Source organism: Mustela lutreola, chromosome 13 (genome assembly GCF_030435805.1).
Source record: "Mustela lutreola isolate mMusLut2 chromosome 13, mMusLut2.pri, whole genome shotgun sequence".
NCBI lineage: Eukaryota > Metazoa > Chordata > Mammalia > Carnivora > Mustelidae > Mustela > Mustela lutreola.
The window spans coordinates 79,494,917-79,508,068 of NC_081302.1; the positions used below are offsets into that span (position 1 = coordinate 79,494,917).

The following is a 13,152-nucleotide window of genomic DNA, read 5'->3' on the forward strand; positions in this document are numbered from 1 at the left end:
TTGATGCCTGCAATATCAACTTTCTGTTGGATTCCATGTATGTAACCAAAGGAACAACTCCATATTTTCAGTGAGGCTCAGGGAATGTGTCCTTCCTCTTTTTCCCTGTTCACCATCTTGGTAACCACTAAAAGATAGCACTTTGGGTTGAAATCTGTTGATGCTGGTGGCATACTAAAAATTTGTTTTCATGACTTACTAATGAATTGTGAACCACTGTTTGAAAACATTGCCCTAGAAAACTTCTTACATGGTATGTCATGAACTACAGGCAGAAATATGCATCACACCATTTGTTCATAGTAGAAAACAATGTAGAAACTACAAAGTGCCCACTCCCAGGAGAAGGGATAGTTAATCTCACACAATGAATGTGCTGCAGGAACATTCATGAACCCAGATACACCTAGATAAAAGGTGGATAAATCTTAGAAATGTGTTAAGTGAAAATAAGCAATTTCCACACTACGTATAAATACCATTTTAGTAACACTCAAAACAAGCAAAATATGATGTTTGGGGAAATGTACATATGTAATATAAAAAACTATTTTTAAACCACCAAAGGAAAATTTAAAAATGTTTTATTTTTTGGGAGAAAAAAATTTTTTTATTTTTTAGATAAAAAAATTTATTTTTAAATTTTTTAAATAAAAATTTTATTTTTTATTTTTTTGTCGGAGAGAGAGCACACAAGCAGGGGGAGCTGCAGGCAGAGGGAGAAGCAGGCTTCCCACTGAGCAAAAGTCTGATGAGGGACTCAATCCCAGGACCCTGAGATCCTGACCTGAGCCAAAGTCAGCACTCAACCAACTGAGCCACCCAGGCATTCCCAAATTTAGAAATTCTAGAAAATTTAGAATAGGGGAGCCTGGGTGACCCAAGTCATTAAATGTCTGCCTTCCACACATGTCATGATCCCAGAGTCCTGGACAAGATTCACATTGGATTCCCTGCTCAGTGGGAAGCCTGCTTTTCCTCATCCACTCCCCTTGCTTGTGTTCCCTCTCTTGCTGTTTCTCTCTCTCTCTCTCTCTCTCTCTCTGTCAAATAAAAATCTTTGAAAAAAAATATTTTTTAAAGGAAAGAAATTTAGAATAGTAGTTAGTTCTATGGGGAGTTAAGAAGATGGGATTGGGTAAGAACTGCCAGGTAACTTCACCAATATTGATCATGTTCTGATTCTAAATTAGATGATGATTTCATGAGTGTTTTATCAGTACTACTCATAATTCATATCTGTGTTATTATACTTATTTGTTATATTTATTATATGGTTACTATATAGTATGTGCTTGTTAATTATTATGCTTATATATTTATGCCTACACTTATCCCACATAAACCATACTTCTTTTTTTTTATATGTATCAGATAGCATATAATGTACTTTTAAAATTAAAACAAAACAAAACAAAACAAAACCTGTAAGTTTGGTCCAAGTTGCCATGTACAAGGGTCAAGAGTGCATCCCATATGCTCAGAGTGAGAACAGTTTTTCCCAAACCCCAGCAGGAGAAGAGAATAAAGATCAGAGCAGAAATCAATGAAATAGAAACCAAAAGAACATTAGAACAGATCAATGAAACTAAGAGCTGATTCTTTGAAAGAATTAATAAGATTGATAACCCCCTGGCTTATCAAAAAGAAAAGCGAAAGAACCCAAATTAATAAAATCATGAATGAAAGAGGGGAGGTCACAACCAACATCAAAGAAATAAGAACAATTATAAGAACATATTATGAGCAAATATACACCAGCAACTATACACTAAATTTGACAATCTGGAAGAAATGGATGCATTCCTAGAGACATATAAACTACCACAACTGAACCAGGAAGAAATAGAAAACCTGAACAGACCCATAACCAGTAAGGGGATTGAAACAGTCATCAAAAATCTCCCAAAAACAAGAGCACAGGGCCAGACAGCTTCCCAGGGGAATTCTACCAAACATTTAAAGAATTAATACCCATTCTCCTGAAACTGTTCCAAAAATTAGAAATGGAAGGAAAATTTCCAAACTCATTTTATTGGGCCAGCATTACCTTGATCCCAAAACCAAAGTCCCCATTAAAAAGGAAAGTTACAGACCAATATCCTTGATGAACACAGATGCAAAAAAACTCACCAAAATGCTTGCCAATAAGATCCAACAGTATATTAAAAGTATTATTCACCATGACCAAGTGGGATTTACTCCTGGTCTGCAATGTTAGTTCAACAACTGAAAATCAATCAATGGGATACAATACATTAATAAAAGGAAGAAAAAAAATAAAAATTAAAAAAATAAAGAACAATAACCATATGTTAATCTCTATAGTTGCTAAAAAAGCATTTGACAAAGTACAGCATCTTTCCTTGATCAAAATTCTCCACAATGTTGGCACAGAAGATACATACCTCAATGTTGTAAAAGCCATCTATGAAAAACCCACAGTGGGGCGCCTGGGTGGCTCAGTGGGTTAAAGCTCAGGTCATGATCCCAGGATCCTGGGATCGAGTCCTGCATTGGACTCTCTGCTCAGCAGGGAGCCTGCTTCTCCTTCTCTCTCTGCCTGCCTCTCTGCCTACTTGTGATCTCTGTCTGTCAAATAAATAAATAAAATCTTCAAAAAAAAAAAAAAAACACAACCCACAGTGAATATCATCTTTAATGGGGAAAAATTGAGACCTTTTCCTCTAAGGTCAGGAACACAACAGGGATGTACTGCTATTCAACATAGTACTAGAAGTCCTAGCCTCAGGAATCAGACAACAAAAAGAAATAAAATACATCTGAACCAGCAAAGAAGTCAAACTCTCACTCTTTGCAGATTATATGATATTTTATGTGGAAAACCCAGAAGACTCCACTCCAAAACTGCTAGAACTCATACAGGAATTCAGTAAAGTGTCAGGATATGAAGTCAATGCACAGAAATCAGTTGCATTTCTAAACACCAACAACAAGAGAGAAGAGAGAGAAATTAAGGCATTGATCCCATTTACAATAGCACCCAAAACCATAAGATACCGAGGAATAAATCTAACCAATGAGGCAAAGAATCTGTACTCAGAAAACTATAAAGTACTCATGAAAGAAATTAAGGAAGACACAAATGGAAAAATGTTCCATGCTTATGGTATGGAAGAACAAATATTGTGAAAATGTCTATGCTACCTAAAGCAATCTATACATTTAATGCAATCTCCATCAAAATACCATCAACTTTTTTCAAAGAAATGGAACAAATAATCATGAAATTTACATGGAACTACAAAAGACCTTGAATATTCAGAGGAATGTTGAAAAAGAAAACCAGGATTGACAGCATCACAACTCCAGACTTCAAGCTCCATTACAAAGTTGTAATTATCACAACAGTATGGTACTGGCACAAAAACAGACACATAGATCAGTGGAACAGAATAGAGATTCCAGTAATGGACGCTCAACTCTATGGTCAACTAATCTTCAACAAAGCAGGAATGGAAAAAAGACAGTCTTCAACAAAGGTGTTGGGAAAATTGGGCAGCCACATGCAGAAGAATGAAACTGGACCATTTCCTTATACCACACACAAAAATAGACTCAAAATAGATGAAATACCTAACTGTGAGACAGGAACCCATCAAAATCCTTGAGGAGAACACAGGAAGTAGCCTCTTTGAACTCACCTGCAGCAACTTCCTCTTAGAAACATCGCCAAAGGCAAGGGAAGCAAGGGCAAAAATGAACTATTGGGACTTCATCAAGATCAAAAGCTTTTGCACAGCAAAGGAAACAGTCAACAAAACCAGAAGACAACCAAACAGAATGGGAGAAGATATTTGCAAATGACATATCAGATAAAGGGCTAGTATCCAAAATCTATAAAGAACTTATCCAACTCAACACCCAAAAAACAAATAATCCAGTCAAGAAATGGGCAGACAACATGAACAGACATTTCACCAAAGAAGACATCCAAATGACCAACAAACACATGAAAAAGTGATCAACATTGCTCGGCATTGGGGAAATACAAATCAAAACCACAATGAGATACCACTTCACACCAGTCAGAATGGCTAAAATTAACCAGCCAGGAATTGACAGGTGCTGGTGAGGATGCAGAGAGAGGGGAACACTCCTACACTGTTGGTGGGAATGCAAGCTGGTGTAGCCACTCTGGAAAATAGTATGGAGGTTCCTCAAAAAGTTGAAAATAGAGGTACCCTATGACCCAGCAATCACATCACTGGGTATTTACCCTAAAGATACAAATGTAGTGATCCAAAGGGGCACATGAACCCAAAGTTTATAGCAGCAATGTCCACAATAGCGCAAATATGGAAAAAGCCTAGATGTCTACCAACAGATGAATGGAGGAAGAAGATGTGGTGTATATATATGTGTATATATACACATACACATATATATGCATTATGCATATATATAGTGTATATATGTATATATACACAATGGAATACTATGCAGCCATCAAAACCCCAAAATCTTGCCATTTGCAACAATGTGGATAGAAGTAGAAGGTATTATGCTAAGTGATATAAGTCTATCAGAGAAAGACAATTATCATATGATCTCATTGAAACGAGGAATTTGAGAAACAAGACAGAGAGGATCATAGGTGAAGGGAGGAAAAAATAAAACAAGATGAAACAGAGAGGGAGACATAGCATAAGAATCTTTAATCTCAGGAAACAAACCGAGGGTTGCTGGAGGGGAGGTGAGTGGAGGGATGGGGTAGCTGGGTGATGGACATTGGGGAGGGCATGTGCTATGGTGAGAGCTGTGAATTGCATAAGACTGAAGAATCACAGAGCTGTGCTCCTGAAACAAATAATACATTATATGTTAAGACAGAAAGGGAGGAAGAAAGAAAAAGAAAGAAAGAGAGAGAGAGAGAGAAAGGAAAGGAAAGGAAAGAAAAAAGAGAAGAGAGGGAGGGAGGGAGGGAAGGAAGGAGGGAAGGAGCCTTTCTCCTAAGGACACTCCTGCCCTCACAGCCTTCTCATAGGATTGCTGCCTTCTCTCACGTCTCTCATACAGCAGGTAAAGAGATGGTGAAATGTCCCTTGCTTCTACATTGCTGCTTCCAGGCCATTCCCCCTCTTTCTCTAAAAAAATCCCTGAGCTCTGATACTCAGGCCATCCAACTATACCACTGGCTACCCCAGGCCATTCCTCCTTATCTTTTTCCTTGAAGACTTTAGCTCCTGATTAATCCCCACTCTTTCCAGTGCTACCTGTCCTGCGATTCTTAATGATTTCAGTGTCTGTGTAGATGATTCATCCAGTACCCTGGCCTCAGGGTTCCTTAACTTCCTTTTCTCCAATAATTTTTATCTTCACCAACATTAACATTCATCCCCATGGTCACATGCCTAGCACTGTCCAGAACATATTTCTGTGATGATGGAAATATCCTATATCTGTACAGTTCAATATGGTGGTCATCTGTCACATGTGGCTTTTCATATGGGGCTAGTGTGACTGAAGAACTGAATTTTTTATTTTGTTTACTTTTAGTTTAAATTTAAATAGCTACCCAAGCCCTGTGGCTATTGTATTGGAAAACACAGCTGAAGATTCTATCAACACAAGTAACTGGAAAACTCCTCTCCGATTTGAATTTCAATCATCACATTTTCTATGACCCTTTTTTCTACCACATTCTTTGAACATCATCTATAATAATCTTTTCATCAATATAGGAGTGAAAACCCATTGGTTCCACAATTATTTAATTGTCCCTCAATTAATTTCCCTCTTTACGTAATTTGAATTCTATAATCCCAAACCCCTTTTATTTCCCAGCTTCATTTTACCTGCTTGGCAAAACCTAAAACCTGATTCAATCCAAGTCTCTGCCTTCTGCACACTAAAATCTGACTATCTGAATGGAAAGAAGAAAAATGCCCAACCTTGTGGACTGGATTTGTTGAGTGACTGCCAACCTCAAGAGGATACTCAGTAAGTATTGCCTCGCAATCTAATCTACTCGTTTTCTGACTGCCTTAGGGTGACTATTTTACATCTTCTTTCTTCTCAAACCTCTATACCTTCACCCACATCAGCACACTCAGTTTTCACAAGCTCTACCATGCCACATGCCACATCTACACCCACAAGTTTTGCATTCCCTTGAGTTATGATGGGTCATCTATCTCTTTTATCTGAGATGGGCCCCATCTCCCCTCACTTAACCAAGGACCTCATTCCAGCAATTCTCTCCTCTCTCTCTCAATTGCAACACCATTTTTTCCCTCCCCATTGGGTCTTTTCTGTCAGCATACCAACACACCATTATTTTTAGCATCTTAAAGAATGCTTAATTCTAATTTTCCCTCAAATTCTTACCCTGCTTTTCAACAATCTTCTCTAAATTTCTGCCTTTTCTTGCTAAAAATCCTGAATTTCTGAATTTCTCTCTTCCCAGTCTCTCTTTCACTTTTTTTGAAGTAAAATTGGTGTACAATAAACCACATGTATTTAAAGTGTACAATTTGATAAACCTTGGCATATGTGTTCACTTGTACACAAACTAATGAACATTTTCTTTAATCCCATAAGCTTTGCTCTGTTCCCCTTGTGTATCTTCTTTTAAATATTTGAACATATTTAGCATTCCATTTTAATTCATCTATTGGTGTTTGGATTATATCTCTTTGTACTTTTGTTTTTGGTTGGGATGGTTTCTCTAGGGATTACAATATACATAAACTTTCAATTCCATTAATTTTAGAGATCCTGCAACTATTGAGATCAGGTCATTCTTCCCCCAAGGCTTTGCAACTTTGTAACTTTGTGTTACAGTTATCACAAGTATTACATCTACATACCTTTCCTTTCAACACTTTAAGGATGTTCTTCCACAGAATGTTGGCATCTTTGGTTTCTGACAAGAAATCCATGTTTATTCAAACTGTCATTTTTCTATGGTTACTTTAAATTTGTCTGTATCTTTGATCTTATACAGTTTGGTTATGACATACCCAGAATAGTATATTATAACTTGTTCTGCTTGGAGTTTGGTGAGCCTTTTAAAGTCAGAAAGTTTCTATTATTTCTCTCAATGTTGTCCCTACTCCACCATCTATCTCCTCTCCTTGTGGGACTCTTGTTAGATGTATGTTAAATTCCTTTAGATTGTACCACATGTTCCTAAAGCTCTGTTCATCTTTTTAAATCTTTTTTCTATTCTTCACATTTTATCATATTTATTGATCTCCCAAGTTCATTATCTTTCCTATATCATTTTCATTTTGCTATTAGTTTCAAAAGTGAATTTTGTATTTCAGATGTGGTTTTCAGCTACAAATTTTCATGTGTTTTTTCATTATAGTTTTTATTTATCTATTGAGGTTTCTTATCTTTTAGTCATCTCAAATGAGTCTTCTTTCACTCTATTGAGCATCTTAGCATTGTCTCTTCCCTTGGGAATGGATCACATTTTTCTTGGTTCTTTGTATGTCATGTACTTTTGTATTGTGTCCTAGACATTGTCAATATTAAGTCATGTGGCTCTGAGTTCTGTTTTAATGCTCTAGAGAATGTTGATGTTTTTACTTTTTACTTTATTTCTGTCCTGGCTAACCTCAGGCCATAACTCCATTTTCCCTTTAGTGTTTCAGGTCTTGGTTCAGTTACCTAAGAGTTTGCAACCTTGGTTTGTGTCTGCCTTCCACACGTGTGGTTCAGGGTTAATCTGAGACTCATACACAGAGTTAAGGAATCCCCTTCTCTGTCTTCTTTTTTCCTTCTCAGATCTGTCTATCCCTTCACCACCCCCATCCCTCATCAGACTACACACACTCTCTTTCCAGTTCATGGGGTTCATTTACCTGAATCATCTGGCCAGAAAGACTAGGGAGTTTCTACTGGAATTTCAGCCATCTGAAGTGCACTGATAAGCTACTATGGCCTGCCCCTGGGGGAAAAGAATTGAGGAGAAAAAAAAAAAAAAAAAAAAAAAGGAAACTGACCCCTGTTCAACAATCTGTCTTCTTTGCATATGTTTCAACATCTTTGTGTAGCATTTTTGTGTTCTATACAGAGTTTATATGTGTAGTCAGCACGAAGGATGTGCTATCAGGGGAAAGAACGTAATAACCAGACTAGGAGTCTCCTTCCCTTTGACTGACTCAAGACAGGTCTTCCTCAGCACTGCAACCAATTGTGCTGCTAAACATGACCAGAGATTTCCTCTTACTTGACAGTTAACTTCTTTCTCCTTCTATCTCACTGGAAATTCTTTTTCAGTCTCCCTGGCAGGTCCCTGCTCACCACTTTGACTTTTTTATGTTGGAAAGCCCAAGTTTGTCCCTTTTTTAACTCACTCTTTTGTTGATAACCTGGCCTGATAAAATTTCAAAATTTAGGGGCACCTGGGTGGTTCAGTTGATTAAGTGTCTGAATCTTGGTTTTGGCTCAGGTCATGATCTCAGGGTCCTGGTATTGAGCCCCACATTGGGTTCTCCACTCCGCAGGAGTCTGCTTGTCTCCCTCTCTCTCTCTCTGCCTCAGCCCCACTTGCTCTCTCTCTCTCTCTCTAAAATAAATAAAGTTTAAAAGAAAAAAAACCTCCAAAATTTATATTACCCCACAAGACTCTTTTTAACAGCAGACTTGTGTTTCCAACTGCCTACTAACCATGTCCACTTGTATGTCCGAAGGCACGACAAAATCAAAATATCTGACTATAGCCAAGATTCTACCATCCCTTCTCCGCCTACTCCTCCGTCAGTCTTATCCTTCCAATGAATGCCAACTCCTTTTCCCCCCAAATCCTTGAAGTCACTTTTGATTCTTCTCTTAGTCTTACCTCATATTCCATCTATCAATAAGTCCTGTCAATTCCAACTTAAAAATATATTTGGAATCATCAAGCTTCCCTATCACCCACACTGCCCCAGCTTGATTCAAATCACCCTCATTGCTTAGTTAGATTCCAGGAATAGTCTCTCAACTCATCTCCTGTTTCTTTGCACCAATGTTTTCTAGCACACCTTCTACTGACATTTTGTACATTGCAAAATGTTTAGCGTCCCTGGTCCCCAGTCATTGTGACAGCTAATATCCCTTAACCCATATGTTTGTACACAAATGCATCTCTGAACATCCTGTTAAGATGGAGTTCATAGAAAGATGTTTCATACTCATGGATTAGAAGAATTAATGTTCAAGTGTCCACATTTCCCAAAGCAATCTATAGTTTCAATGTAACCTCTGTCAGAATTCTGAAGGCATTTTTCACAGGAATAGAAAAAAAAATTCTAAAATATGTAGGGAACCACACAAGATCCTGAATAGCCAAAGCCACCTTGAAAAACAAGAACAAAGCTGAAGGCATCATGATTACTGATTTCAAACTGTATTACAAAGCTATAGTAATCAAAACAGTATAGTATTGGCATAGAACAGACACAAAGCTCAATGGAACAGAGAAGAGAATCCAGAAATAAATGTATGCATATATGGTCAATTAATTTATCATCAAAAAAGCCCAAAATATACATTAGGTAAAGGACAGTTTCTTCAATAAATGTTGTTGGGAAAACTGAATAAGCCACATGCAAAAAATGAAACCGTATCACTCATATCATGCAGAAAAATTAAATCAAAGTGGATTAAAGATTGAAATGTAAGATCTGAAACCATAAAACTCCTAGAAGAAAATGTAGGCAGTAAGCTCCTTGACATCAGTCTTGGTGATAATTTTTTTTGAATTTGACATCAAATGCAAAGGCAACAAAAGGCAGACAAACAAGTGAGACTACCTCAAACCAAAAAGTTTCTGCACAGCAAAGAAAACCATCAACAAAATGAAAAGGCAACCTATTGAACGAGAGAAAATATTTGCAAATCATATATATGATAAGGTATTAATATCCAAAATATATTTTTAAAAACTCAGACTACTCAATACCAAACACAATTTCTAAATGGGCAGAGAATCTGAACAGATATTTTTCAAAGAAGACATGCAAATGATCAACTGGCACATGAAAATGTGCTCAACATCACTCATCATCAGGAAAATGAAAATCAAACCACAAGGAGATAGCACCTGATATCTGTTGGAATGGCAATGATCAAAAAGATAAGAAATAACAAGTGTTGGTGGAGATACAGAGAGAAAGGAACTCTTGTGCACTGTTGGTGGGAATGTAAATTGATGCAGGCGCTTGGAAAACAGTATGGACACTCCTCAAAAAATTAAAAATTGATCTACCAGGTAACTTAGCAATTTCACTTTTGGGTATGTATCCAAAGGAAAAAATACACTGATTTGAAAGGATATGTGGCAACCCTATGTTCATTGCAGTACTTTTTTACAATAGCCAAGAGATGAAATCAACTTAAAGTGTCATCAATAGATTAAGAAAATGTGGTGTGTGTGTGTGTGTGTGTGTGTGTGTATTATACACACACACACACACAATAAAATGTTATCCAGCTACAGAAAAAGAAGGAAATTTTGCCATTTTTGACAATATGGATGTATCTTGAGGGCATTATGCTAAGTGAAATAAGTTAGAGAAAGGCAAATTCTATTTTCTATGCAAAATCTTAAAAAACAAACAAACAAAACCTGCGAATACAGAAAACAGATTAGTTGTTCCCAAACGTGGGTGTGGGAAGGTAGACAAAATTAGTGAAGTTGATAAAAAGGTACAAACTTCCAGTTATAAAATAAATAAGTCATGAAGATGTAATGTACAGCATTAATGTGAAAGTTGCTAAGAGTAGATCTTAGAAGTTCTCATTATAAGAAACAAAAAATTCTAACTATGTGTAGTGATGGATGTTAACTAGCCTTACTATGTTGATCAGTTCATAACATATACCAATACTGAATCTATACATTGTACACCTGAAACTAATATATCTCAATTAAAAAACTATTGCTCCTTGAACTTACTAAAATTTTCTCATAAGTAAGGTAATATTTCTCAAATGTATCTTCTTTCTGGAATTTGCTAAATGTGTTACATATTTCATTCTTTATGATATGCAGCTATATCTCATGGCCAAATTTTATGCATTGCAAGCTTTATGCTCTTCATAAAAATTTAAATCAAATCAAATAAATTTCAGGGGGTTATTTTGCCTCAAGACCAAAAGTATAACTATTAATCACTTCTGATTTTATTAGGGTTCTCTAAATATTATAAAATTAATATTTTTTAAAAGGCAGAGATCACAAATCCTCCTCCAAATCCTCCACACAAATCCTCCAAAGACCTCACCTAGACCGAAAGCCAAAGTCCACCTCATGGTTTACAGAGCCCTACACAGTTCAATGGCATGTTAGCTCTGATCCTCCCATAGATTCCTAGTCCCCTCCCTCTCTTCCTTCCTGCCATACTGATGCTCCTTGAGTGAGCCGCTGAAGCCCCCTGCCTCTGATATGTTTGCACTATTTCCCCGGCCTGCTCCTGCCCAAGTCTCTGCATGACCCTGCATCATCAGCTCTTAGCTTTGCTCAGACCCCATCTTCTAGGTGAGGCCTTCCGCAGCTACTTCATCTCACATTGTAAGTCTCACCCCCAGCACTCTATTCTCTTTCCCACTTTATTTCTTCCATGTGTTTATCACCACCTCACATTCTACATATTTACCTTATTTTTTTTATATAATCTGCAGCCCCAAACTAGAATATATGTTCCACTGGAATTGCTGGGCTGGAATTTTTGTGTGATGTATTTACTTAACTATTCTGACACTTAGAAAGGTGTCCAGCACATAATAGTTGCTCAACAAATACGTGTTAATAGAATGAACACAGAAACATTGTATGCTTCCTAAGAATGAAGGAAATAATACACAGGTGAAAAGACAGGTGAAAAGACGGCCAACATTCACCATTAGGGAAATTGAAATCAAACCCACAATGAGATACTATTTCACACCCATAGGATGGCTATATTTTTTTAAAAAGAAAATAACAAGATATGAAGAAACTGGAACCCTTATACATTGCTGGTGAGAATGTAAAATGGCACAGCTACTTTGGAAAAGTTCAACAATTCATCAAAATGTTAAATAGTCACAATGTGACCCAGTAATTCCTTCCCTATGTACATGCCCATGAGAAATGAAAACATACATCCACACAAAAACCTGTGCATAAATATTCACAGCAGCATTATTCATAATAGCCAAAAAGTAGAAACAACCCAAATGTCCACTAATTAATGAATGAATAAGCAAAATGCATTACATCCATGAAAATAATTCTATTCAGCAGTAAAAAGGAATGAAGTAAAAGGGAATGAATGAGATATCATACAACATGGATGATCTTTGAACACATTATGCTAAGTGAAAGATGCCAGTCACACTTATATGAAATGTCCAGAATAGGCAAATAGGCAAGTAAATATATATATATATATGAAGAAAAAGGAGATGAAAGTTTGCCGAGGACTTGGGGTGGGAGTGGTGGTGGGGGAGAAGGGAAAGTAATAATAATGTATGGGGTTTCCTTTTGGGGGAGGGTCAAAAATATTCCAAAACTAGATTGTGGCATTGCATAACTTTGTGAAGACACTAAAAACCACTGAATGTATACTTCAGATGGGTGAACTATATGGTATATAAATTATTCTCAGTAAAGCTGTTTTTTTTTTTTTTTAAAGGATGAGTTGCATTAGAGTTGACAAATATTTAATCTACTATACTTGGTCAGTTGCATTTTGTATCCACTTTTCCTACTCCATCTGTAAGTTTTCCAGTTCCTTCTATTACACTGAATTAGTGGCCTACTTCCCAGTTTTGTAAAACAGTCTCAGCAACTGGTTTATGATCCGTTCAATCATCCTTAAACACCAAAGGGCAAGTTTTCTTTGCTGAATTCAAAACATCTTGACCAAACTCACTGTAAGCCTTATAGTTCTATTCTTAAATAGCGAGGTTCATAAAATGATAATCAGAAGTTTCTTGCAAAGTAGACATTTGTTGATTCAATGACTGCTCAGAACTGGATTTTTCTTCCTACTTCATTGGTTTCTATAACACTGGGTTTTCGAAATCCAGTTAAAACCTGTGATTTGTTGCCTGAGAGGAAAAAGAAAAATAGTTTAGACTGTCTCGTGATCATTATGATTGTTGACATTCATTGCATGCGTTGCTGGACCCAGGTTCACATTGAAGCAA

General features: G+C 36.8%; 1 protein-coding gene across 1 annotated transcript in view; it reads right to left on the bottom strand.

Moving 5' to 3' along the window:
* Positions 1 to 12,651: 12,651 nt before the first annotated feature.
* Positions 12,652 to 13,152, bottom strand: part of NUP58 (nucleoporin 58) — a 62,637-nt gene continuing 62,136 nt past the window's right edge. The window contains exon 16 of the mRNA XM_059144216.1: positions 12,652 to 13,053. Within this exon, the coding sequence (XP_059000199.1) occupies positions 12,971 to 13,053 (83 nt within the window). The 3' untranslated portion in view covers positions 12,652 to 12,970. The remainder of the gene's footprint in view (positions 13,054 to 13,152) is intronic.